General features: G+C 38.2%; 10 protein-coding genes across 10 annotated transcripts; 3 read left to right on the forward strand and 7 right to left on the reverse strand. All coding sequences in view use genetic code 12, as the record gives it.

Moving 5' to 3' along the window:
* Positions 1–486: 486 nt before the first annotated feature.
* On the reverse strand, positions 487–3,213 carry CANMA_000151 (uncharacterized protein; the record flags this gene model as incomplete). The annotated part of the gene is made up of 1 exon (XM_051813483.1): positions 487–3,213. One exon carries the CDS (start codon positions 3,211–3,213, stop codon positions 487–489), a length of 2,727 nt encoding a protein of 908 aa, XP_051674158.1.
* Positions 3,214–3,567: 354 nt separating this feature from the next.
* PSF3 (DNA replication protein) lies at positions 3,568–4,336 on the forward strand (the record flags this gene model as incomplete). The annotated part of the gene is made up of 2 exons (XM_051813494.1): positions 3,568–3,581; positions 3,784–4,336. 2 exons carry the CDS (start codon positions 3,568–3,570, stop codon positions 4,334–4,336), a joined length of 567 nt encoding a protein of 188 aa, XP_051674159.1.
* A 111-nt stretch (positions 4,337–4,447) lies between these two features.
* CANMA_000153 (uncharacterized protein) lies at positions 4,448–7,834 on the reverse strand (the record flags this gene model as incomplete). Its single annotated transcript, XM_051813504.1, has 1 exon — positions 4,448–7,834. One exon carries the CDS (start codon positions 7,832–7,834, stop codon positions 4,448–4,450), a length of 3,387 nt encoding a protein of 1,128 aa, XP_051674160.1.
* A 278-nt stretch (positions 7,835–8,112) lies between these two features.
* Positions 8,113–9,405, reverse strand: MAC1 (Mac1p; the record flags this gene model as incomplete). The annotated part of the gene is made up of 1 exon (XM_051813515.1): positions 8,113–9,405. The coding sequence occupies one exon, from the start codon at positions 9,403–9,405 to the stop codon at positions 8,113–8,115; it is 1,293 nt and encodes a 430-aa protein (XP_051674161.1).
* A 474-nt stretch (positions 9,406–9,879) lies between these two features.
* On the forward strand, positions 9,880–10,602 carry CANMA_000155 (N-terminal protein methyltransferase; the record flags this gene model as incomplete). The annotated part of the gene is made up of 1 exon (XM_051813526.1): positions 9,880–10,602. The coding sequence occupies one exon, from the start codon at positions 9,880–9,882 to the stop codon at positions 10,600–10,602; it is 723 nt and encodes a 240-aa protein (XP_051674162.1).
* An 85-nt stretch (positions 10,603–10,687) lies between these two features.
* FGR2 (Fgr2p) lies at positions 10,688–12,232 on the reverse strand (the record flags this gene model as incomplete). Its single annotated transcript, XM_051813537.1, has 1 exon — positions 10,688–12,232. The coding sequence occupies one exon, from the start codon at positions 12,230–12,232 to the stop codon at positions 10,688–10,690; it is 1,545 nt and encodes a 514-aa protein (XP_051674163.1).
* Positions 12,233–13,292: 1,060 nt separating this feature from the next.
* On the reverse strand, positions 13,293–14,909 carry CANMA_000157 (uncharacterized protein; the record flags this gene model as incomplete). The annotated part of the gene is made up of 1 exon (XM_051813548.1): positions 13,293–14,909. One exon carries the CDS (start codon positions 14,907–14,909, stop codon positions 13,293–13,295), a length of 1,617 nt encoding a protein of 538 aa, XP_051674164.1.
* A 1,273-nt stretch (positions 14,910–16,182) lies between these two features.
* Positions 16,183–17,718, reverse strand: CANMA_000158 (guanine deaminase; the record flags this gene model as incomplete). Its single annotated transcript, XM_051813559.1, has 1 exon — positions 16,183–17,718. The coding sequence occupies one exon, from the start codon at positions 17,716–17,718 to the stop codon at positions 16,183–16,185; it is 1,536 nt and encodes a 511-aa protein (XP_051674165.1).
* Positions 17,719–19,046: 1,328 nt separating this feature from the next.
* Positions 19,047–19,937, forward strand: CIP1 (Cip1p; the record flags this gene model as incomplete). The annotated part of the gene is made up of 1 exon (XM_051813570.1): positions 19,047–19,937. One exon carries the CDS (start codon positions 19,047–19,049, stop codon positions 19,935–19,937), a length of 891 nt encoding a protein of 296 aa, XP_051674166.1.
* A 257-nt stretch (positions 19,938–20,194) lies between these two features.
* CANMA_000160 (uncharacterized protein) lies at positions 20,195–22,747 on the reverse strand (the record flags this gene model as incomplete). The annotated part of the gene is made up of 1 exon (XM_051813582.1): positions 20,195–22,747. The coding sequence occupies one exon, from the start codon at positions 22,745–22,747 to the stop codon at positions 20,195–20,197; it is 2,553 nt and encodes an 850-aa protein (XP_051674167.1).
* Between the last annotated feature and the right edge of the window lie 3,460 nt (positions 22,748–26,207).

The following is a 26,207-nucleotide window of genomic DNA, read 5'->3' on the forward strand; positions in this document are numbered from 1 at the left end:
GTTATGCAAAGAGCAATTAGTAGAGGTACTACTACCTCAAGTGGTAGTAATGTGTAATGGTGGTAATAGTAGTAGCACCATTACTACCACTGGTGCTAGATTCACTTTTCGGTTTTTCTTCTTTTTGCTACTAGTCGTGCATGCTGCTCAATTTGTACATACATTTCTTCTTTTGACAGTTGTATGTCCCAATTGGGAAATTAATATCACAACAAACAAACATGTAGTACTGCGGTTTGGAGGTTATGCTATTAATAGATTCTGCATATTACAATTAGACGCTACCCAAAGAAAACAACAAAATAAAAACACCGCCTGATCTGCTAACCAGGGAGAATCTAGACTCAAACGCTACCACCAGAAAGGTTCTACTATGTAACTCATACATTAAAACAATCACCAATGGATGTCCCGTTTCCTTTTAACATCTCTTTCATTTAAACTAATTAATCTCTATATAAAATAGTATTTGGCTTCAATCTCCTCCTACAACCTAATCCTTGACACCAATTGCTTCCCCTTGTAAATCAATCGTAAACCAAACAAGCCAAATCCGACATTAACATCCGCCATAACATCAATACTTAGATCGCCATTAATTGCTCGTTTCAAAATCTCGGAAGCAGCTCCATTTTCAATCTTGATGGGGATTCTGGGAGTTACGTAAAACCCTGGTTGTAGATCAATAACTTCACGGCGACTCATGTATCCAAGTACGACATCTTCATGTTTGGCAAATGCTTGAAACACTTCTAATCTGACTTCGGCATTGGATATTGGATTGTAGATTTTCAACTCAATATCGGATGTAAATACATGGATTGTTGTTTCAATGATGAATACTCCTGCATCCTGTTTAGCTATTTGGTTGGGTATTGTTGGTACCGCATCATCATCATCGTCGTTTTCATTATTGATATTGATTATATTGTATTCCGGTATGGTGAAGGATACATTAGGCATAACGACATCATGTAGCTTGATTTGGCTCATAAATGCATCAAGTCCCAGGTTGCCGGCAACAGAATTGTTTGTTAAATCAATAGTCAAATCTTTGGTAAACGAAGAGATGTAAACACTGATAAAATCTTGTAGGAACACTTTATCTGAATATGTGTCATAACTGAATTTAACTGTGGCTTCCACTTTTGATCGTTGGAGTTTAGCCAATGAAACTTCTTTCAAACTAGCATACCCAAATTTGGATTTATTTTGTCCAAATTGAATCAGTATTGCTTGGCCTTGCAACTTAGGGATTTCCAACGATATATTTAACGGATTGTACAACGATACCAAAACCTGAAACTCAACTTCATGGTCATTGGATCCTAAGAAATACACTTCTTCAACTTCAACGTCTAGTTGCGGTACAAGTGATCCAAATTGTACAGGATTCACTTCTTGCAATACATCAAAAGCTTGAGGTAGCTTAACAAATGGAATTTCCAACTTTTGCAACGTTGCATTTCCAATAACTGGTAGGCTTATTTCCACATTTGCCAAACTTATATTTACATAAATATCACTGTTTGTAACAAGACCAGTTTCTTCTTTGTTGATGACATTATTGAAAACCTTGCCAAAGTAAACTGGGTCAATAACATCCACATCTAAATCTGAAACATTCACATCAACATGAACAAGTTCTTTTGACTGTGTGCTGTGCAATAAAACAAAATCTCTTGACCAAGCTTGCATTAACGTTTTATCCTTCATTCCCAAACTGACATTACATTTGAATCGATCGATATCAACATTTAAAGATGTCGGATTGACTGCTTCAATCGAGCAGTTGCTTTTAATGTTACCAGGAAGCACACGATGACTGTCTTCTTTTTCCAGCCTCGCATCGGTATGATTCATGGCCAAATCACACGAATTGATACTGAAATTGTTGGACATGATATGTATCCTTGGCAACGTCACAGCAAGTTCGGCCGGTGGCATGCGCTTCAACGTATCAAATAACCAGTGCAAGTCCTGACTCACACCATCAACACTTTGTTTCTCATTCAAATGTAGGTAAAACTTGATTGGCTCTTCTCTTAAATACTGTTGAACCAATGAATTAATGGGACTTAGCAGGCTATTCTCACATTCGTCCATTAAGCGCCCAGGCACATCCTCAACTACACCTTCAACATCAACTGTAATCCCTTTACTGGCATCAACCCTAGTTGGCAACGTACGCCAAGACCCAACTTTGACTAAATGTGCATCACAATCATCAAACAACAAGTCCCATTGCAAAGGTGGAACATTCAATGAAATACCCAACTGGTTAGGTACCTCCAATTGGGCCGACAAGTTTATGATATTCACTCCAGGCGAAGTCACACCAAACCTATTAATCTTTAATCCGGTCTTTAAATCATTCTTGTTTATCGTCAAATAATCACTTACTTCAACATTGTGTAGTCTCAAATTGACCAATTTCAATGTATTGACATTGACTTCCTCGGCAATCATTTTTACTCGTAAATTTATATCGTCACCCGATAATTGGTAATAGTATTTCAAAAATTGCAAAAACTCAGTGTTGCCAAATGTACATTCAGTTAAAAAATTTAATTGCGTCTTGGCTCTATTGCCAATCTCGATTGTAATCATCGGTGGATTTGCATCTGCCAAATAAAGAAAGGGGCTTTTGAGGTCAACCAATTGTGCATGCAACTGTACAGGCTTCAACAGCAGGAGCTTCAACGCTCCTAGTACAAAAGCACCCAATTTAATCATGGCAATTTGGATAAAGTTTGTGTGCATTAAATGGTATTTCATCTCGACTGAACCTTGTACATGCACATTTACCCCGCGACTCGTGAAATTAGCAAAAGTAGCATTATAAACTTGTAAATCAATGGCATCGTTAACAACTGATTGTATATTATTGAATGTGATAACGAGTAGTCCAATCAAGATGATGACACCAATAAAGGCAACGTGAAGCCAGTTAGGATCAAAAATTCTCCGTAGAAATGAGTGGTGCGGGATTTCAGACGTGCTTAGTAGAGGAGTTAGTTCATCCGACTGGGAACTACATTGGCTCATTGTAGTGGTACTGTCTTGCTCAGTGGTATAGGTATTGCTCACGTGGGGCGAAGGTGGTTGCTCTTGTTGCACTAAAGGCGATATCTCCTCAGCATTTGCTTGTTCGTTGGGGGAGGTAGTATTTCTCTCTAGCTGGTTGGTATTGGTTGAGTTTGAGTCTGTCATTGTTTTCACATATCCAAGTTATGTACAACTGTGGAAAGAATAGCTCCGATGAATGTGGGGGGATGAAGGGAGAGATGGGGAAAGAGATTTTCTAATAAAATTAAAATTAAGATTCTTATTTTTTTATGAGTTTGTGTAATATTTAAATTACTTGCATTCCATACCATTTACATCTAACATCTAACATCAATATTAAAGTTCCGTAGAATAGGATAAACTGTTGGTTGTACCTTGAGTCAGTGAATAAGTTCACCATACCACAGAGCTATAGGCACATCAATATTGAAGTGAATGGAATAAGTTGCCAATGAAGAGCGTGTGTTGTGATAGTTTAAGTAAGATCCATTGGTATACATGCCAGTAAATAAGTATGCCTCTTCAATTCCTGCTTCACCAAATTTAGTAAACGCAGCACCCCTTTCATCCATTAGAGTAATTGATCTTACACTATGATCTTTCTGTCTGTGGTATACGTACAAACTGCAAATGAAATAACACAACGCGTCAGAAAAAAAAACCAAACCAAATCAAGCAAACCAAAACATCACCATTACGGTCCTAACCCCATAGTCACCAATACAACAACTCCCTTTTCACAATGTCATACTACGATATCGATGATATTCTAGCTGATGCAGAAAAATTACCCTGTCAATTTAACCATACAATCCCCGGCCTAGGCTACCTTGAAGGCAACCCCGGCAAACCCATCCAACTGGGCACCAAACTCGAACTACCATTCTGGCTCGCTGAAATCCTTGCCGTTCTCGAAGTGACAAACTCTGACTCATCATTCATATCCTTAATCGACCCCGATTTCATCAATGATAAAGTGTTGAATGCCATTAAATCCGATGCCAAATCATTAGATCTACATAAATTATCATCACAATACTATAAAATGATTGAAAAATGGGGGAAATTGTTTTATGAACCGAAATTGGTTGACCAAATTATGGAAATGGTTAAAATACGAAGCTATGAAATCAACAATTATGCTAGTAATATCCATTCAAAACATTTCAATACTGAATTTATTTATACTTTGGATGAATTTGAAAAAAAATTGTTTAAAGATACCAGTGAAAGTAACAAGTTGATGAGACAATGGTTGAAAGAGTAGAAACGGTAATACATACATACATACATACATACGAATTTAATGATTTATATTGGGAGCATATATATACATATATATTTAATAGTACAAGAAGTTCAATACTCTTCTCTTCCTCTACTCTTTCTCGCTCTCTGCTTCATCGCCATCACCTTTACCTTCCTCACCCTTTTCTTCTTCACTCTTTTCCTCTTCGTCATCATTTCCAAAGAGATCATCATCTTCTAATTCCTCATCACTATCTTTAATAAACTCTTTAGACAAATGCAGTGTTTTCTTTCTCTTAGATCCATTAGAAACCGTCTCCTCATCACCATCTTCATCGTCATCAGAAACAAATTGTCGTTTACCATTCGATTTAGTTTCGTTCTCCGAAAACTCAGCTTCTGGCTCTTCTTCACTGTCAGACACAATTTTCCTAGCATTTTTGCCCTTCTTTGATTTACCCCCTTTACCTTTACTCCTTGACGCTGATGAGCCTTTACCTTTCTTTTTATCTCCCCCTTCTAATTCCTGTTCAAATAACTTGTCATCATTCTCCTCCTCGTCATTAGCCGTCACATCAATTCTCGACTCTTCAGCCCATTGTTGCGCTTGTTCTTGCAAAGCTGCTCTTTGTTTGGCCAATTCAGCCTCCTTCTCCTTCATGGCATTGATTCTCTCTTGTTCTTTTTGAAGTTCAGCCTCCTTTTCTTGTTCTCGCAATTGTTTTGCTGTTTCAAGCCTATGTTCCACTTCGGCGATGTTTTCCTTTGTTTCATCAAGAGCACTAGTTAGTCTGTTCAATAATGTACTCGAACCTAAATTGGCTCTACCTCGCAACTCATCCTTTGGATATGGTGGGTGTTTTTCTTCATCAGACGATAATTGCACCAATGTTTCTATAGCCTCATTCAAACCAGTAATTGCATCGCTTATATCCTGTGGTTGTCTCTGTTGAACTGGCTGTTTGGTAATAAAGTCAGCAATCTGGAATTGAATGTATGATATATTGAAACGCAAGGCCGATTTCAAACCCTTGGTCAAGTCAAATGCTTGTCTAGTGTAATCCAAAGCCGTCTTAAAATAGCTCAAATTTTGTTCATTTGATCCTCGAAGTGTCCAGGCTCTACCCAAGAATGTCAAAATTTTCACATCCTTACCATCGGTAAACCTGGTCAAAGCAAGCTCGTAGTTTTCAATAGCCTTACCGTATTGCTTAACATCACATAAAACATGTCCAAGATTCAAATAAACCGAGATATCATTAAGCGAATCCCTGATTTTCCTCAAAATATTTAACCCTTTTGTTGATTCCTTATTTTCAATATAGACTATTGCCAACCCTTGTGCCGCGTAAACATTCTTTCTATCAACGGTCAACACTTTAGTATACAACTCAGTTGCCCTCACATAGTATGTTCTCTTTTTTTCGTCCACACTTGATCCTTTCAAATCTCTAGCCAAGACACAATAAATATTGGCCAATGAAAGTAAAGCGTAACAATCGTGTTTGTCATATTCAACTAGAGTCTCTTTTTGGAATGCCGTATCTGCATCTGGCTTCATGCCCAACTTTTTACCAAAATTTTTGGCAAACCACCCGTAAAACGATCTAATTTCCAAGTCAGATGCATTCAACGTCAATAGCTCATCAATTTCGGTTTGAATCTCTCTTGGTGTCAAATTAGTCTCCAGTATACATGACAAGAACAAAATACGCAACTTTGCTGAAAAATAGTGGGGGCATTCCGACAACAATGAATGATACGCCTCCAAGGCCTCTTTATCATCTGAAAGTTCTTTTGTCCTGGCTGAATTGAATGTCAAACTAACTCTCAAATCTGCGGGTAAATCGACCAATACATCGCCGTCGGGACTTAAAAATTCCGCCCCATCCAACTTATCAATGGCCAACAGAAAGTTTTCCAAGGCGCCTTTGAAATTTTGTTTGGTAAACTGAAACACTCCAATATTATTATAAACCTCCAAGGGCACGTCTTTGTCCACCAGCTTTCTAGCTTCAACCGCCTTGTTTAAATACAAAAGTGCTTGCGATAAATCAATACTCTCATACAAACTGCTCAATGTCAAATACGCATTCAACGCAACTGGCTCTTTGTTCAACAAAAAGTCAGCATCATTTTTGGCCGATGATAACCCTCTATTATTCGAAAGTCGAATATATCGCTCCAATACTTGAATTGCAAGTTCCTTCTTCTTCTTTGAACTCTGTTTCGCATATATGACACCTAGTGAGTAATTTGCCTCCAAACAATTGGCATTGCTGCGTAAGATGGATTCAAATGTCAATGTGGCTTCCTCAACCGAGCCACGGCTGTATTGCGATTGACCCAATCCCAATTTGGCCACTATGTTCAAATCGTTCAACTTGATTGCTTCTTGGAAATATTTTGACGCCTGTGTGAAATCACCATCGGCAAATCTGATTCTTCCTAACCAGGTACCACATTCAGACAATGCATTGGACTCGTATTTTGAAACTTTGGAATGGGTGGCGAGCTTAGTCAAGTTTTCGTCTCCTGTTATGTCTTTGACCACTTTTCTCAACAATCTTTCGACAGTGTCAAACTCATTCTTGGAATAATAGTACGACACGAGCACCAACAAGACCGTCGTATCATTGACATTGCTCTTGTGGATCTGTGACAACTCAACCAAACAAGCTTTATAGTTATTGACAAACTCCTCGTCACTCCACGAGTTATTAAACGCATTGTGGAAATGGGCCAAATTTAAAAATATTCTTGCTTTTACATTGCTTGGATCTAGTTCAAGTGCTCGTTCCCATGCCTGGATTGCCATTTTCTCGTCCTTTAAAAACCAACAACATAATCCAATACCCAACCTAGGATCGGGCTTAGTGGTGGGGTTTAGTATCAAAACTTGTTGAAACAATTTCAAAGCCATTGCATAGCTTTTCGACTTATTCAACAACACTTGCGCCTTACCCAGCAAAGCAAATGTATTATTTTGATCTCTCTTTAATATCTTTTCAAATATTTGCAATGCATCGTCATCATGGCCTTGGTACAATGCCAACACAGCCTGTGACAACAAGTTACTTGTACTGTTGACTGGTGAAGTTTGAGCATCGCTTTGGATCTTCGATGCTAATTCGGCAATCCCTGTACCTGCTTCCACCAAGTTGGAACTTTTGTTAATCCCCAAGTAAGCAAATTTGAAATGTAACCATATTAAAAACGATTGAAGGGTCTTTTTATCTTCGTTGCCAAAGTTGTCGGAACCCAACGCCGACTTGATGATTTGAACTGCTTCGTCCAATTTTCCCAATTGGGAATAAGCTCGAGCCACGATTATCCAATAATGTTTCCCACTCTTGGTATCAGCGAGAAACAGGATAATTTCATCAGGATTCTGTTCATCGATATTTGCTAGATTGATGGAAACTACATCACCTTCTTCTAAAGGGACATCTAATGCTCTTAACGTCTCCACCCCATCTTGCCCAATGTAGAAAGATATATCAGTAGGTTCTTCCATATCCCAGATTGGTTTTGCTGAAGTTGCTTTGGAGCGTGTAGTCGTAGTTGGTTATTTCAAGCTCCCCTCAAAGTGCTCAAGCTCATTTTTCCTTTTCTTTTCGTTTTTTTTTTTTTTTCAATATAAAAAATCGACGGAACAAAACAAAAGGGTGGGAAATGGTCACGTGAACTAACTATAAAATACAGTCACTTACGCAATCTTCTATATATATATATATTTACATAGTTATCCTCATTAGCTATCACGGTTGGGGCAGCAACTTGTGGTATCAGTAGCTACTTGGTGTTGTGATTAGAATCGATGTAGTTAGGATAGCTCAGCAACTCCGTCCAATTACTGTTGCACAATGTCTGCAGCAGCATCTCTGGATACTGTAGTGAGCTTGACGAGGATTTTTCCCCGCAACAGCCACCGGTTGAGATATTTGATGCAGCCATAGACTCAAGCTTAGGCTCAGGTGCTCTATTAGAATCTAGCGACATGAGCGTATTGAAGTCAAAATCTGACACTAATGCATTCAATAATTTTTCTTGGTCGACAAAATATTCATCCAACTTGTGGCCATCAATTATACCATGCACTTCACAGTTTGTGCAATCACAGGCATCAGGAGGACATAAACATGCACCCGGAGAAGGTTGTGGAGCAAACTCGGATTGCTGCTGACTGAACATCGTTGTCTCCTGATTCAGTTCAATAGGCAAAGCCTTGTGGACTGTAACATTATTTGGATATGAGCTGAAAACAAGCGTTTTGGCTTTTACCAAGGGACTTGTAGACAAATTATTTGCTTGAGATGAAAGTAGTGGTGGTGGCTGTTCTGGCATTTCAGGAGCATTCCCATGCACCACGCATCCAGCGCACTTACAGTCGCTACCACAGCAGCATGTACCGGGTATTGAGCAAGATGAGATTGGAACAACATCAAACACGGGGGTTTGGGCTCGGTTCGTTCCATTGTTGTTGACCTGTTGGTAAGGTGATTCAGAAATGAATTTCACTTGTTTTGGAAGCGGCAGCGCCACCTCCTTATTGAGCCTCTTTTCGATATACTTTTGTAATATTTTTGACTTGTTTATGTCTTTCTTTTTGTTGCCACAGCAACCACAGCCCGTGCGTTTTGACACTTTTGGTGCACAGCATCCCGACGATATGATAAAGCTTTCGTCGTTAATGACTGGTTGTTGTGGAGGCGGTTTTTCAACTGTGCTTTTTGTAGCTTTCGACTCGTCGTATGGCCCCACTATTTCTCCATTGCTCAAGTCTATCACCTGCTTCGACGAAGCTTTTAGTATAACTATTGGCTGGGACTTGCATGATTTCCATGGCTCCGATAAAGGTGGTGTTTCGATGGACCCGTCTTCTGAATCTGTAGCTTCTTTGGGTGGTGGAGCAATCTCTTCAGCAAATACAGCCACTCGATGGTTTGGGTTTCCATTAGCGTAGACACCAGGCCTACCTTTGGATCTGACTTGTAGTAGAGGTCGGTCGTGATGTTTGCATGTGGATGACCTGTGACCTCTTATACACTCCATACATGAATATTTCACATCGTTTATCAATATCATTGTAAATTTATTATTTATACTATATGTGAGTAACTCTTCTATCCATGGTTGAATACAGTGTTTCGTCAGTTCATATGAAGCTACTTTTTTTATTGCAAATTTAGATGCAGTTAACGTTTTTACGACATTTTATTTCTCTTTTCTTTTGTATTTTTTTGGGTGAGCAAATTATGAATGTACAAATGAGGAAGGTCAATGCAGACAAGTTCTACAGTATAAAAAGATGGGTGCGGCGGTAAAGAGGCATTATAGTCTTTGTAAAGGGATCGACTTTGTTCGGTCCAAGCAAAGGCGTGATTGGATGCAAATCTGGTAACTTTTATTTCTTCCCCCTCCCAGCTCCCCTCTCTCTTTGCAACTTGTTGTTTGTGTTGTACAGCACTGTCGCAATTGTGTATTCTCACCGATTTTTTTACGACACAAATTTCATCAACGGAGTTCATCTCATCTCTAGCATCATCAACTTGCCAAGTAATGCCAGTCAAACAATATTCCGAAGATATCGAAGTCGACAATAGCGTTGTCCCAGATACCCAGATCAATTACGATGATGCCATCACCTACTGGTCTTCAGTGCCTGCTTCTGTCAATGGGGTTCTTGGTGGATTTGGTGAACAGACACCAGTGCCCAAAGCCGATATAGTTGGATCACTTACCTTTTTGCGTAAATTGTCATCTCGAATGAATAGCGGTGACCATCCCAAGTACACAATTGATATGGGTGCAGGTATTGGTAGAATAACTCGTGACCTCCTTTGGAAAGTTAGTGATAAAGTTGATTTACTTGAACCTGTGAAACCATTTGTTGAGCAAATGCCGGTTGAATTACAGCAGGTTGAGTCTCTTGGGAAATTGGGACAGATTTATGATATTGGTATGCAGGACTGGGTGCCTGACAAGAGTTATTGGTTGGTTTGGTGCCAATGGTGTGTAGGACAATTACCTGATGATGTATTAGTTGAATTTTGGAAAACGTGCCGAGGTGCATTGATTGAGAATGGTACAATTATCGTCAAGGAAAACATTGCTCCAGTAGAGGACATTTTTGATGAAACTGATAGTTCGGTAACAAGAACAGATAAAAAATTCAGAGAATTGTTTACTGAAGCAGGGTTGAAATTAATTGCCAGCGATGTACAAAAAGGATTACCAAAGGAGTTATACCCTGTTAGAATGTACTGCTTGAAAGCGCAGTAAGGAGAGCTAGTTCATCAATTATCGTTATCCATTATAGAATTACATTAAAACAGATGATAAATAATAAAAAGAAGTCTAAACTCCATTAAGCGACTCTATGCTTGCTTGGCTCATATGGAAACAACAAAGCGAGGAGTCCAACAACACCTACAAAAGCACCGCAAATCCAAATAGGGGCAGCACTAGCAGTATCTGAGTAGTATGCAATTAAGGGGACTATAACAGTCGCCACCCTTGTGCATGCAATTGCCAATGCATTCCCCGTACCTCTTGCGGCACTGGGAAACACTTCTGGCGTATAGGCATACAATACAGCGTAGTAGATGTAAATAGTTGCAAATGAAATTGATGAAAGTGCAACATTCTGGGCTCTATTCTTGACCTGAGTGTATCCAAAAAGGAAAGCCATAGATGTCACACCACCAATAAACAAGACCCCTCTTCTTCCAATTATGGGAAAAAAGTAGAGGAGAGCACCAGCTATTAATGGTCCTCCCATAGATGTTGTGTTTGAAATCAAGTTGTCCCGGTATACTCCGTGGGTTGTTGATGCAGAAATATTGTCACCTCTAGTTGCTAGATACTGTGGTAAAAACGACGAATATAATGGATACGCAATTCCTAATAAGAACCATGAAAGAAAGACCAATACAGTCGACCTCGTCATTTTCTTGTTACTAAACAAAATGGATACATGGTGTTTGACCAAGGTTAACAATCCTTTCAAATCGACGTGTTTTCTAAAATCGTCGTTGATTTGTATTGATCCCAACAGTTCCAAATCGTCCAACGTTAAGGAACATTTGCGATTGTACTTTGTGGCAATGTGGTGCAAAATCTCCACCGCCTCGGCGTCTCTATTATTCGACACAAGAAATTTTGGCGTCTCTTTCAAACTCACCACTGTCAATCGCAAAATCGACATAAACAACACGATTGACCCATTAGTATAGTAGACGTATCTCCAACCACGATTGATATGAGACGGGCAATTATCAGCCGAGTCACAAGAATTATTAGGCAAGAACGCAAAAGCCAATGCCACAGCAATAACTTGTCCGATACCCCAAAAGAAGGCAAAAAAAGTCAACAACCATTGGTTCTTGTGAGGCAAGTACTCAAGAAAGACACAAGTGTCCAAAACCAAATTCCCACCCGCGGCAAAACTACTCAAAAACACAAAGATACAATAACTGGCCATGGACGACATGGTACCGGTAATTATGGTGAATAATCCACTCAACAACAACGAGATATTGAATGCAAGTTTCCTCCCAATCAAATCAGCAGAGAAGCCCCAAAAGAGTGCCCCAACTAATAATCCTGCTGCCAACATTTCATTACTCACAGGGAACTTGTAGCCAAATTGGTAGTTGATAAACGTCCGCACCGAACTTTCCAAATATGTCAACTGGGTATCGGTCCAGTATCCCATTCCATTCAAAAAGAATAGTTTCAAGTGATAGGGAGTGAAACCAATTTCATCAATGGCATCATTGATCAATTTCATCTTTTTCGTTAATACTTCATCCTTTAATTGGTATATCTCTGTTTCTTCGTTTAAGGTACCCGATTCGATTGTCAGCGTGGGTGTTATTTGTTCTTGTTGTTGTTTTTCAATGTCAGACATGACCGATTGATATTTGGATCTGACTCGAATTACTGCAAATGCAAAATTAGGCTAATGCAAGGGGAAAAAATAATATTCGTAGATTACATTTTTGGAGTCTTGACAAAACCGGCGTTTTTCAAGTACCCTTATATATAACCCATGAGAAGCTCTTGTGACTGAGTTTTAAACAATGTGACGCCAGATCAATGAAAATCGAGCTTTTATTTTAGATTAGAAAAGCATTGCCGTTTTGAGTAATATTAAAAGAGATGATTTATTCAAATAAAAGAAGTGTTGCAGATAATTTGAAAAACTTTTAAATTTTTGAGAGAGATAAAGCACCAGCCCAGCCCACGTTTTTCATAATTCACAATTCGCAACGCAATCCAATTACGAATTTACAAATCTGCATTGGTTATCTACAGACACCACAGTAATAGTCATATGACAGAAACTAACAAGGTGTAAATTGTTCGCTAACGCATTAAATCTTGTACATATGTGACTAGTTACTCAAAAAAGGTCTAAGGGCCACGTGCACGTTCCCTCAAAAGACACAAACATACGAACATACAACCTCTCTAATACACTTTCTACTTTTGCAATAGAAAGAGGGGAAGCTATCACACTGTCAAAGAAGGGATTAAACAGCCATTAGATTGTTAAATTACTATCACTCATCCGTTCTCCGATGCAAAGCCTCCCTATTGAAGGGCTTTAATTTCCCCTCGCATTGGATCCATTAGAACTAACTTTAACTCTTTTCTCCTTCTACCGAGGTGGGGAAAGGAGCAGCGAGGAGCGGGAGTATACACATTCTACATTCTACAGTTGGAATTACCTATGTTGAATGATATTTAATATACAATAGTACATATATAATGTACATAAATAACTTAATGACAAATCGACGACTAATGACAAGTCGAGATTGCCATTTTAACGAAAAGATGAAATGAACGATTTAATATAATGTTGAATAATAGTAATCTCCTTGCTTTTTTATTCTTTTTTTTGCATGCAAAGTGTCTTTTTTCCAGGTTTAAATTAAAAAAAAATGCAATAAGTTGATATCTTCTTAGACCACTCTTTGTTTACTTGGCTCAAATGGTAGGAACAATGCAATGACACCAATGACACCGACGAAAGCACCACAGATCCAAATTGGTACAGCAGAAGATGTATCTGAGTAATAGGCAATGATGGGCACCATGGCGGTACATATTCTCGTAGCAAATAAACACAAACAATTTCCCGTGGCCCTTGCTGCACTGGGCATGACCTCAGGCGTGTATGCAAAAATGACACCATAGTAGATATACAATGCCACGTAAACACTTGAGGTGAACCCGACATTTTGTGCTCTAGTTCTAACTTGCGTATATCCAAACAAAAGCGCCATGGTTGCTATACCTCCAATGAACATCACTCCTCTTCTTCCGAGCTTGGGGATGAATTTCAACATAAGACCAGCTATAATTGGACCACCAACAGAACATGCATTGGCAATAAGGTTGTCACGATAGACTCCTCCAGTAGTGGAAGCTGAAATGTTGGCACCTCTTGTGGCCAAGTATTGTGGCAAGAAGGATGAGTAAAGCGGGTACGAAATTCCGAGGAATGCCCATGAAATGAATAACAAAATGGTTGATCTTGTTGCCTTGGCAGTGGCAAATAGTACTTTCAAATGTTTAAACATGAGCTCAAATGTACCTTTAACATTGAAATGATTTCTATAATCGGAATTACTCTTGATTTCGCCGCATTCCAACAATTGTTCCAACGTCAATGAGCAAGGACGGTTGTATTTTATAGCGATATGTTGCAAAACTGCAACGGCTTCGGCATCACGGTTGTTGGCAACCAAGAATTTGGGGGTTTCTTTCAATCTAATGACAGTGACACGCAAAATAGCCATAGCCAAAACGATGGATCCATTGGTGTACCACACATATCTCCAACCTTTGTTTATATGCGAGGGACAATAATCGGCTGAATCACATGTGTTGTTGGGCAAAAAGGCATAGCCCAACGCAGTAGCTATAGTTTGACCAATACCCCAAAACAAAGCAAAAAAAGTTAATAACCATTGATCCTTATGAGGCAAAAATTCAAGAAACACACAAGTATCCAAAACCAAATTACCTCCAGCAGCGAAAGCTGATAACAAAACGAATAAAGCGTAACTGGCCATGTTACCCATCATACCAGCCATAATTGCAAAAATAGCACTCAATAAAAGGGACAAATTGAAAGCCAACTTCCTCCCAATTAAATCAGCACCAAACCCCCACACCAATGCTCCTAAAATCATACCACCAGCATAAGTTTCAGCAGTGACGGGGAACTTGTATCCAAATTGATAATTGATAAATTGACGTACAGTACTCTCCAAGAAATTCAACTGATTATCAGTCCAGTATCCCATACCATTCAAGAAAAACAACTTCAAATGGTACGGAGTGAAACCAATTTCATCAATGGCATCATTGATTAATTTCATTTTGGCATGTAATATTTCATCATTGGCTTCTAAATCAACCATGTCAAACTCCAGTGAAGTGGAGTCTTCAAAGTACTTTTCTTCGTCTCGTAAGCCACCTCCCAATTCTCCATCTTCTTCATCTTTAGACCGGTTAGGTGATATTCTCGTCAAGACTTCCTGCTCTTGAGCTTTAGTTTCTTTATCTGACATATTTGATCACAAAAAAATTAGAAAAAAAAAAATAAAGGAAAGGAAAAGGAAAAATTATTTAGTTAAACACAACAAAGCAGTATGGTGGCGGGATGGCTCTCTAGTATATGGCAAGTGTCCTACTGGAGTAATGAGTGTAGTAAAGTTTGATTGGTCTGGATATATACAAAAGTGTGTAAATCTAAAGAATAATGAATGGTTGGTATATAACCTTTTTCTATGGGGTGGGTTATTTGTATTTAAATTAAATATAATTAATTTTTTTTTTTTGAGAGAGGTCTAAGAAGGAAAAAATTTTCTTTCCTAAACTGGTAGCGCGGTGGATCTTTTAATTTTATAAAATTCTTATTGTGTGTGTAGAGTTTGTTTGTGTAACTACTTAGAAAAGAAAATTTTTTATTTATTTTGAACAATAGAGACAGACTGAGTGAAAGAAGAGAGATTAATTTATTGCAACTTTAGTCTGCATTTAACAAAAGTACACATTATGTTTGTTTTTTTGTCTGAGAAGCAAAGTTAATGAGTTAGGATTAGGTTAGAGGCGTCTATTTATTTTTTTCAATTTATTTTTCTTCGTAAAAATCCGGAGGTATGGGGAACAAAACGCAAAAAAGGAAGAAAAAAAGAAAAAAAAAAAAAAGAAACAAAATTGAAATTAATTTAACCGAAGAGGTAAAACAAACAGCTGAGGCAGACAATATCGATGCATCATCCTTCTACTGCCCTTTCTTTCCATTCATGGTTGAGCTCTGAACAAAATAAGAGTAAAATTACTTAACCACAAGTCTATTGTGCCTTGCAGGGGTAGCGGACAATATAAGATGTGTGTTAGTTGTGATATTTCTCCCTTGGGTTTTTGAGATTTACAATGGAGGACTTGGCGAGCCAAAAAGGAACTAGTGGCCTTAAACGATGAAGGAATGAAACCTTGTTCTTCAGGTGGGTGGAAGATACTTTGCATGTGCTTATAACATCTATGAGACTTTGGTTTAAGTTATGCGCTTATGTTTCTCTTTAGATGGATTATAATTTAACCCACACTACGTCATACCACTTTTCTCCTTCTTCTTTTCTTTTCTTGGTCTTACTATTGCCAGTCACTCTTTTAGTAATATAATAGAGGACCAACTTTTTCTTGAGGCTAGTTACTTTGATTTTGTCCACATGTAAAGACTAAAAGTTATTTTGTGAGGGGGAGAGACAGAAGACAGTAGTACAAAAGCTCAAAGGAACAATTTCGTCTTTCTAGTTTTGTTTCTATAGTTTCTATGAGTTACTCTACCCCATTCGACTTTGCATCAACTCCAGTCGTTGTTGTTTTATCAACAACTTGCCTCCCATTACACCATACAGCAACACAATTCCGGTCGTCACCACTAAACACCCATTTGCCTAATAAATCAACCATCTTGGCGTATTTAACATCCGCTGACTCACTAGCTTGAGGTACTTGCCATGCAAAAACATCAGTTGCAGTAGTAGTAGTAGTAGTAGTTGACAAATCAATCAATTGGCAGTCAAACTTCTTGCCCTTGGTAAACGACCCAATTTGGTCTTCCAACCCAACTGCTCTTGCACCTCCCATAGTTGACATGTACAACCCTTCAGTCATGGATAATTTGCAATCAATAGCTGTCTCTTCCACAGGCTTCATTGACAAGTGATGACTAACCAAAATTGCGTGCTTTATGATATGTAATATGCTTGAATCAAATCCGCCACTTATATCAGTACCCAACGAAACGTTTATGTGGTAATCGTATAGATATTTGCGTATGGGAGCTTCTCCACTCGAGATAAATGTGTTTGAAGTAGGGCAATGCGATACTGAACAATTTTTATCAGCAATTAGCTGACATTCCTCGGGTGAGAAATGAATACAGTGGGCCAAAATAGTAGCCTCATTCAATAAGTTATACCTGTTGTAGACTTCGGCATAGCTGCCACAATCAGGAAACATCTTAGCCACCAACTCAATCTCCAGTTTATTCTCACTAATGTGGGTTTGTATAGGTAAACTCTTTCTTTTGCTTAAATTGCCCAAATATGTCAACATTTCCCGTGTACAAACAGGAGCAAACCTGGGAGTAATTATCGGTTTCACCAAGGTGTCAAACTCAGGATTTATATCATCCAAATGGTCAATTATCTTGTTCATTGACTTGATACAGTCCTCTAAACTTTCTTCGTATTTAGGATAAGGTTCGTTGCAATCCATGCATACTTTGCCAACAAACCCCCTCTGGCCCAACTTTAACAACAATTCAGCAAAATAATTTGAGGTTTCAGGATCAATAGTGGTAAAATATGATGCGCATGTAGTTCCATTAAGTAGCGTGCGTTGGATAACTCTGGTGTAGACCAATTTAGCAAACTCCATCTTTTTATCACCATCTCCACAAAATTGACTTTCAAGTGGGAACGTATACTTGTTGAGCCAATCCAACAAAGGTGTATCCAACCCAATACCAACATTGGGGAACTGCGATGCGTGTATATGGGTATCTATGAATCCAGGAAAGAAGAATTTGGTGTAATCTCGAGATATGTCAATAAAGTTTACATCTTCATCAGTATATGTCCCCTGTTGTTTGCAAAAAAATTCAATGGGCGACTGACTATTGTGATCAATAGGATGGTACTCCTTATAAATATAATCAATTACTCCTTGTGAATTAACACCAACTATAGTGTTGAAAGAAATCTCCAAATTGGTTAATGTTGGTGTGTGGATGAATGTTCCATAGTATAACGTGTACAGTATTGGTGCAATGGCTTTGATCGATATATCTGTAGTCTTTGATGGCATACTTTGTCTCATAGAGTGAATATTCTGAAAAAAAAAAAGGTAGTTGAAAGGCAGAAGAAGGTGGGTGCTGCTTTTTGGTGGGTATTTATGTAAAATTTGTTTGCTAAATGCCTCTTATCTGCTGTCGATGTATATGTTTGTTTTTTCTTTTTCTAGTGAGTGGACCCTGTTGTTCCCACGGAGGTTCCGGTTTTCAAAAATACACCAGTCACGAGTAGTAATCAAGCGAATGTATTCAAGAGAAGAGCGCAAGTCTTTGCTATTCAGATCTACAATCTATGTATTAACTACAAAAGACAACTTGTTTAATGATGAAACAATTTTGTCAACTGACGTTTGAATTTGGCAACAAAATGAAGCAAACATAGAGAAGAATAAACAATATTTTTATTCTGTGGAACAAAGCACATTAGAAAACTTAACAGTACAGCTAAATGATCCCCCTCTATAAAGTTCCTCTAATGCAGAACAGCACCGTACCTTATTGTTTCCCATATAGAATGCAACTCTATTTGTGTAGTAAAAGATACATCGTCGAAAACCAAATTGCATTAGCCACGCCTACTTTGTTGCGGAAGGTAAGTATTTCCTTTTCTATAATGCCGTCACCTGTTTCTGCAAAATACGAGGTAAGTATTTTTGTAAACATGTTCATTTATGAAGTCTCCTTCCCATGGAAATACATCTGTAACCTACAGCATGCTTGAAAACTAACGAAGCTTGACATTAGTTAATAAGCTCAAGTAAAACTGCATTTGGGATTAGCAGCTCTTTCTACGTTTTAACATGAAAGCAAAGTTATCTAAATTGATGCTTTTAGGACTTTCGTAGTCCGTTTCTTGTCACATCTCCTTTTATTCCAAAGTATTACTAATTTTTTATTCATTGTATTTGCTGTAAGTTGTCAAAACTGTTTCACCCTGTGAAATCATAACCAATAATAAAGTAAATCATAGTAGTTAGTGTGGCTTACAGATCGTCTTTTAGTAATATTACTAAGGACAAAATTGGTAGCACTGTTTTGCTTACTCAAAGTTTACACAAAAATAACAATCAACTGTGGAAGAAGAGGAGAATGTTTGTTGCATACGAGTACTCCTTGTTACAGAGAGAAGGGAGAGTCAGCCACAACATTATTCACATAACCACAATTTCATTTCTCTCAATGAAATGACAACGTAAGCAATATAACCAAAAGTGTATAAAAGGATCACTCGATTCCCCCTTTTATTCTCATCATCATTTCAATTGCGACACACAAATTTTTAACCCAAACCTTAATACACAATTATATTTAAGCTTCTTACAAAGATAATCACTAAAACACCATGTCAAAAGCTTCAATTGCCATTATCGGTCTCAATGGGTTTATTGGAAAGCACGTTTTGAGTGCCATCAACTCGGGTACATTTGACTCCAAGATCCAATTCCCCATTAAAGCAATTACTCGTAAAGAAGGGTCCAAATCAACTGACAAGATTGAGTATATCGTTTCACCAGAAACATCACCTAACGACGCCAATTTGATCAATTCAATCAAGGGAGTTGACGTTATTATTGAATTGACGGGACCTAACCCTGAGTTGTTTTCCAATATTGAAAAGATTGTTGCTCAAGTCAAGCCCAAATTGTTTATTCCATCACAGTTTGGTACTGATATTCCTCAAGTTGACACTTATGCCCCTGGGTTTTTGGCTTTAAAGTCTCAGCATTCCGAAGCTGTGCGTAAATTGGGAGTTAAGGTTGTCGATATCATTACTGCGTTATTTGCTGTTCCCGGAGCATTCCTTTATGACTGGGTTGGAGCCGTTGGTATTACGGAACAAGGAGTCAACTTGATTGGTGATGCCAATCAGAAATTTAACATATCCAAATTGGAAGATGTGGGAAACGTTGTGTTGGCAGTTGCCACTCATCAACCATACTCGGATTTACCTGATGTTATTCATGTTGCCAGTGATACAATTACCGTTCAAGATGTTATTGATAAGTATACAAAGACAAAGGGTACCAAATTGGATATTGTATCAAAGAAGTCTGCTGAAGAAGGTAAGAAGGAATTTGTTGACAAGTTGAAGGCTGGTTTTAACCCCAATGACTTTTTGTTTTACTTGCAAGTGATTATCGCTCAAGGAACAGACAAGGGATTATACTTTAGCAAGTTGGATAATGAATTGGTCAATCCAAATGAATCGTTGTGGAAATGGGGTAAATATTAAACACAACTACCAAAAAAAGCGAGTGTAGGAATATAATAAATAAAACCCTTCTATTTTCATAGCACCATTTGTAGTAAAATATATATTAAAATCTCTATATCGTATTTCATCATCAATATTATTGTTGTCCTTTATCTGTATATATGTATATATATATATGTTTTATAAAATCTGTCCCTTAATTCATAATTAAAATCTAAAAAATTTTCAAGCAAAAAGAAAATGCAAACATCCCCCTCTCATACAACCCCCTATTATCAATGGTTTATGGAATCAACTAAACTCTTCAACACCAACTTCTCATCCGATGGATTTTGCATCATGGAAATATCAATGCCATCAGCGCCTTGATTATTACGCCTCCTAAACTGCTCTTGAACTTGTCGTTGTGCTTGTTGCTGCACTTGTTGAGCTTGTTGTTGTTGCGGAGTCAATGATGGTGCTGATGAGATAGGCTGTTGCTGTTGCTGTTGTCGGGTCCAAAGATGCTGTTGAGATGGCAGTAACAGCTGCTGCAGCGACCAAGGTTGCGAGTAAAGTTGTTGTTGTTCGGAATCAGAAATTTGTCGAGGCACTGCATCAAATTGGTAATCATTGTAATTCATTGCTGGTTGGTGCAGTGCTCTAAGTTGAGACTGAGCTGAAGATGTCCATGGTTGCGTAAATTGCATCAGCTTCTGCATTGGCTGATTTCGATTTTGAAAAGTAGAAGGTTGTTGGAAACTTTGTCTTCTAGTTAGCCCTTGTTGTTGTTGCTGCTGTTGTTTCTGTTGCTGCTGCTGTTGTTGTTGTTGCTGCTGCTGTTTTTGTTGAATATTTTGCATTGAAGTGGGAAAACTAGACATGGCCAGAAGTGACACCACTTGTTGTTCAGCCAATTGTGGACGTTGCAGAAATTGCAAAGGACGTTGACTAGATGGTAGATGCAGTGGCGGGGTCTGTGCTTGAGTTTGGGTTTGTGCTTGTGGTTGCATTTGGTGGGCTTGGCCAGGTAATGTATTGACACCGGTACTCAATGGACTCAAATTTGTCCTTGAAGCTTTAAAAGGTACACCAGTCACAGCACACATCCAAATCCTCGTCTTGTAAATTCTAAACAATTCACGAACCAAATCCCTAAAATCAATTCGCTTTGAAGTTGAATAATAAAAAATTAACTTCTTGCGATCAAATTGATACTCAGCGTCAATTAACTTCATTTGCAACAAATCTTGCGTTGCTGGAGATATGGGTGCACCGCTCAACAAGCATCCACTTGTTGCAGTCGAAATCTTGGCAAGACACAATCGGCAAGCCTTTTCTTCATCTTGCTTCTTGTTCAAAATTTGAAATATTTCATTTGGTTGAGCAAGTGCCAATATCGATTTAGGAAATTGCAAAGTTGGTGGCACAACCGAACTTTGCTGACCATGGTGTTGTTGTGCTCCAGCGGGGAATTGTGATGACAAGCCACGCTGACCAGAAGATGAAACTTTTACTGAAACGTCATCCAATAAATTATTCTCAATATGCTCATTCAATGCTGCTTGCTGCTCCTGAAATTGCAACAACTTCAACAATCGTGCCTCATCAATGGAAACGTTCAACTTGAAAACCTTTCCCAAATCGCGGCCACGATCAGCCTCCACAATAACCAAATCACCAACCTTTATTTCAAACGAATTCTGACCCAAGGAGCCAGTTGCGGGCGACACCATGGGGTCAGATACCGTAGACGAGCAAATTCCATTAGATGAAGGAAGATAGAAAACATCAATTCTGCCCGCTTTGAAACCAACCAAAACCAATTGATAGTTGCGCAACGATGATTCAATTGGAAACTTGGGAAGTTGGTATGCATCATTCAAATACTTTTCCTCATCGAAAAACCGATCATTAAGTAGTTTCATTGTAACCTTTACTCGTTCATGTGGATCCGACTCAAAGTAGTCATTCACCATTTGCATTGTGGCAATGTCAGTCTTTGATGATTGTCGCTTGGTCAATGGTGGAGATACTTCATTTGAAATTGCACGATCAAGTGATCCATCTGCGTACGAATGACGTCTCATAGATTCATAACCAACCGATGGTGATGTACTTGCTGTATCATTGTTGAGCAATCCAGTGCCGACAGCCACATCTTCCACTGCTGCTGGTGGGGTAAACCCACTTATGGATGAAGACCTATTCTCAGCCTGAACGACTGCCGTATAATTTTCTGCGTTTGATGCATCCAATGGTGTATTCTGTATGGGAATAGTTGGTTGTTTTTGTGGTGGAAAGTATTGTGTAGTGAAACTCAGTTGTTGCGGTGGTTGCTGCTGCTGCTGCGGCTGATCCTGTCCATTCAATCTTGTAGGAGACCATATGCTTGATGGCATAGGAGCTGGTCCACCACCCGATGCTAAAGAGTTTGGCAGTGTCCATATACTTGAATCAATTGACAATCCGCGATATTGTGGGTGTGATGGAAGCTCAGTTCCTGCCTTTGTTTCAGACATGCATGACACTGGTGTATTCCAAAATGTATTTGATCCATTTGATGCAAACTTGCTGATAGTTGAACTAGATGGTGGCAATGACGATGCATTACTCAACGGCTGAAATGAAGGGGAAGAAAGTTGATCTATGTTTGGAATGTGAAATTGCGGTTCTAAGTTTGGCATATGAAAAAAACGATGAGAGTCGTCGGGCTTACTATGACTATCTTCAGTGCTCAAATTGTGATTAGGGTAATGCAGTTGTGGTGGATATTTATATTCATCTGGTTGAGACCCATTCTCCTTGCTGGGTCTTGTTGTTGCCGCTACTCCGTAGTTATGCGCCATGTCTTGTATTTAAATTTGAGAATATCCACGCAAAGGGAAAAATAAAAAAACAATAAACGGCAATTATTCAAATATCAAAATAAAAAAAAAGGAAAAATTTCGGTGTGACCCCTCTCCTGTGGATAAAGTGAAACAGGTATATTCTTATGATCTTAGATGTAAAATAGTGATGTTGTTTCTGGGATCAACGTAGATGTGGCTTGTATTCCCTGATTAATAACTTTTTTCTCCTTTCTTTTGTCTACCCTCTTTGCTATTGTTGCCTTCGTATTTGTAGCCTATGATGATGACGTCTAATGTGTGTTTCTTTTTCTCTTCTACTATATCTTAGATTAAATTAAGCCAACCGTTCTATTCAACTTATCTTTAATGATGGCTGTGCTGTACTGCAAGTTGATCACACGATATGAAATTGTGGGAATCTGGCAAAAGTAGATGAATTTTTTAAAAAAATATCGGCGTGCGCAAACTGTAATCCGACTTCCAAGTAAATTAAAGGAAACTCTACACGTAAAGCTTGCACTCACTTAAACCTTGGATTTAATATGTTTTGGGCTGTGTGTTTTTTTTTTGGTGGGGTTTAAAACTCCGTACTACTTAAACAGCCTGATGATGATCTTTTTGTTATAGTCAAAACGTTTGATCCTTTATAAACTTGCGTTTTCCGGGTTTGGAACAAAGAGGATCTGCTGATTGGTTTTGTGTTGATGCGCCTCCGCTTAAATTTTGAATAATTGGATGATCTAATGAGGTAGCTTAATCAAGAACAAAGTATGAAGAATAGATGAGCTAGATGAAGTGATGCAACCTTCTGTGTTTCCTGTTGTAAAGATGGAGTCAAATAATATGGCCAGTGTAGTAACTGTGATGTAGAAATGGATTCGATGTAGTTCTCCCCTTGTATTATTTGTGTTCAAGGTGAGTGGGGTTGTAGTACTATACTGTTCAAGTGATCAAATCTAGTAAATGATCGGCTCGGTTTGCCTTCTAAGACCTTTCTTCGCTTGAATCACTATAGATGCAAGTTGCAGCGATTTGAATCGATTATGTCACTGCAATGAATATAAACTGCACTCGAGATAAGTCACAATCGGTGAGTGAAAATAAATTTGGAGAGGCGTATAGTGTGTCCTCTATGTGCTCCTAGAATTGAGCTTGTTATTCTTCCTTGCAATTGGTGTTGTTCGTAGTCTCGTATATATATATATATGTGCGTGCGTGTGTGCGTGTGTGCGTGTATATGATTTGTGGCCGTTCCTTTTTCAAATGAGTGTCAAAATGGTGGCAGAAGACTGACAATGAAGAAACCCTGGAGTCCTTTTGGTTCAAGATAAAAAAAGGGATAAAATAGAAAGGATATAAATTAAAAAAAAAGACTGATGAAAAATTTCTTAAAATTTTAAAAAAAAATGGTTGGTGATCTTTTTTTGAAAGAAAGGTGTTTTTATTTTTGAATTATGGATTTTTGTTGTGTACTAAGTATAGTATTATAATTAGTGTGTATATGTGTGTGTGTATATAGTGAGTGTAAAGTGTATTATTTGTCTAAGAAAAAAACCTCACGCAATATTTTCTTTTTATATTTTATTTTTTATTTTTTTGTTTTTTAATCCTATTGTTTGAAGAAAAGCCGCAAGCAATACCTAAATTGGCAAAGTTCAATACACGATTCTAGCCGACGAGATTACTCTGCAGGGCGGCGTTTTAGTTGACTCCTTGAAAGTTAAACACAGACTATGCTTTTGTTGTCTACCAAGACTCTATTGTGTGTTTCCAAGTGTGTATGCTGCCAATGGTAAAAGGGACAAAGCTCTCCTTTGTTAGACACAATCCTCTTTGAAGTTTGTAGTATTAGTAGTTGTAGTTGTAGTTGATTGTAAAATATGTCTTCTATTTTATTTTTGACAGATTTGTATGTACTAATGAGCTGATAACTAAATGAATCTGTCTTTTGAATAATTCATCACCTCACAGCACCGTGATCCTTATATATATATATATAGTTAAGGTTTTATGAAAGGGAGGCAGCAAAAGTCCTTCGAATTTAAAAGCGAGTTTATGTGGGCAACAATATTCTCCAGGTATTACATATTTGCACAGGAAAGGAATTCTATGTGACATCAAGCCTTTGGAGGAAAACTCTATTGCTACACATTATAATGACTCTATTGTGCTAATACTTCACACTGCTTGAAAGAAGACGCTTGGGTCACCCATACCACCCCCTTCACCAACCAGCGTAATTTATGTTGAGATAACAGACACAGAAAGTACCAGATCATTTTCTTTTTCTTTTTCTTTTTCTTTTTCTTGCATCAACCGACAACCCAAGATGCTTTAAACATGAGGGGCAATAATTTTGGTAATAATACGTCAAATTAGTTCAACTTGCTACCAGAAAAGAAATTCCTATTTTTAGGGGAGCTGTGTCACAGTGTCTGTGCAAAAACAATCAGTTAGTTCTAGACAAAAACACACACATATATATGTAATGTCAATTTATGCATCCCTTTCGAATCTTCAATATGGGATAATGTGAGGGGATAATTCAATCGTTCTTTCCTTGCCATTTTTTTACCACCTGTACATTAAAGCAAGCTATAAAGAGGGGAAAGTGTGGTGCATTGTTAAAATCTGATAATATACCGCACATCTGTCCCATACCTTATTTGGTAACAAAAATTCATTTCAATTGATAAATACCTCAACTGTCTGAGTGTTCCAGCTTTAAGGCAATAAGTAGTACAATGAGTCTTTGTTAATTGCAAAACTCTCTATATGCGGCATCTCCATTATCCCTCACCAGCGGCACCATCAGCAGCACCAGCATGAGTACTGGCAAGTGTCAGTGCCAGTAGTAACTGTATTAATAGTCTCAGCAAAACCCAACGTCACTACTTTAACTGTCCACCACTCACTGGTTGTTGACATCACTTTCCTGTTGTTCCTGTTGTTCCTGTTGTTTCTGTTGTTGCTGTTGTTTTAGTTGTTCAACTTCAGCATTGATATGTTCCACTATCTTATTCAACCACGCACCAGCATCAACAGTAGCATTTAATCAGCCTAACGTATCCACAACCTTATCTTCAACGTCACACATCTCAACAAGGAATTTGTTGCTGTCGTTTGTATCTGGTTTGAAGTGAGGACTTTTGTTAATGTCATAATAGTAATGATAATAATAGTAGTAGGAATTGTTACAGACAATTTACTTTCGCAACAAAGAGCAAACGTATGTTTGTCACACGTATTGTTTATCTTTTTTTTTTCTCTTTCCCTTCCTATTTTTTTTTTTTAATTTTTCTCACCAATGTTCATTTCAAGTAATTGCAACTACTTGATTAGGATACCGAGCCACTCGACCAACTCTTTTCAGAAAAAGGTCACACGTTTCACAAAATAAACTAATTCTTAATTGGGTAACTTGGTTGCAAAAAAATTACCAGTGCATAATGGGGTG

The sequence above is a fragment of the Candida margitis genome (genome assembly GCF_024628925.1).
Source record: "Candida margitis strain CBS 14175 chromosome Unknown scaffold11, whole genome shotgun sequence".
In the NCBI taxonomy this organism is placed as follows: Eukaryota; Fungi; Ascomycota; class Pichiomycetes; order Serinales; family Debaryomycetaceae; genus Lodderomyces; species Lodderomyces margitis.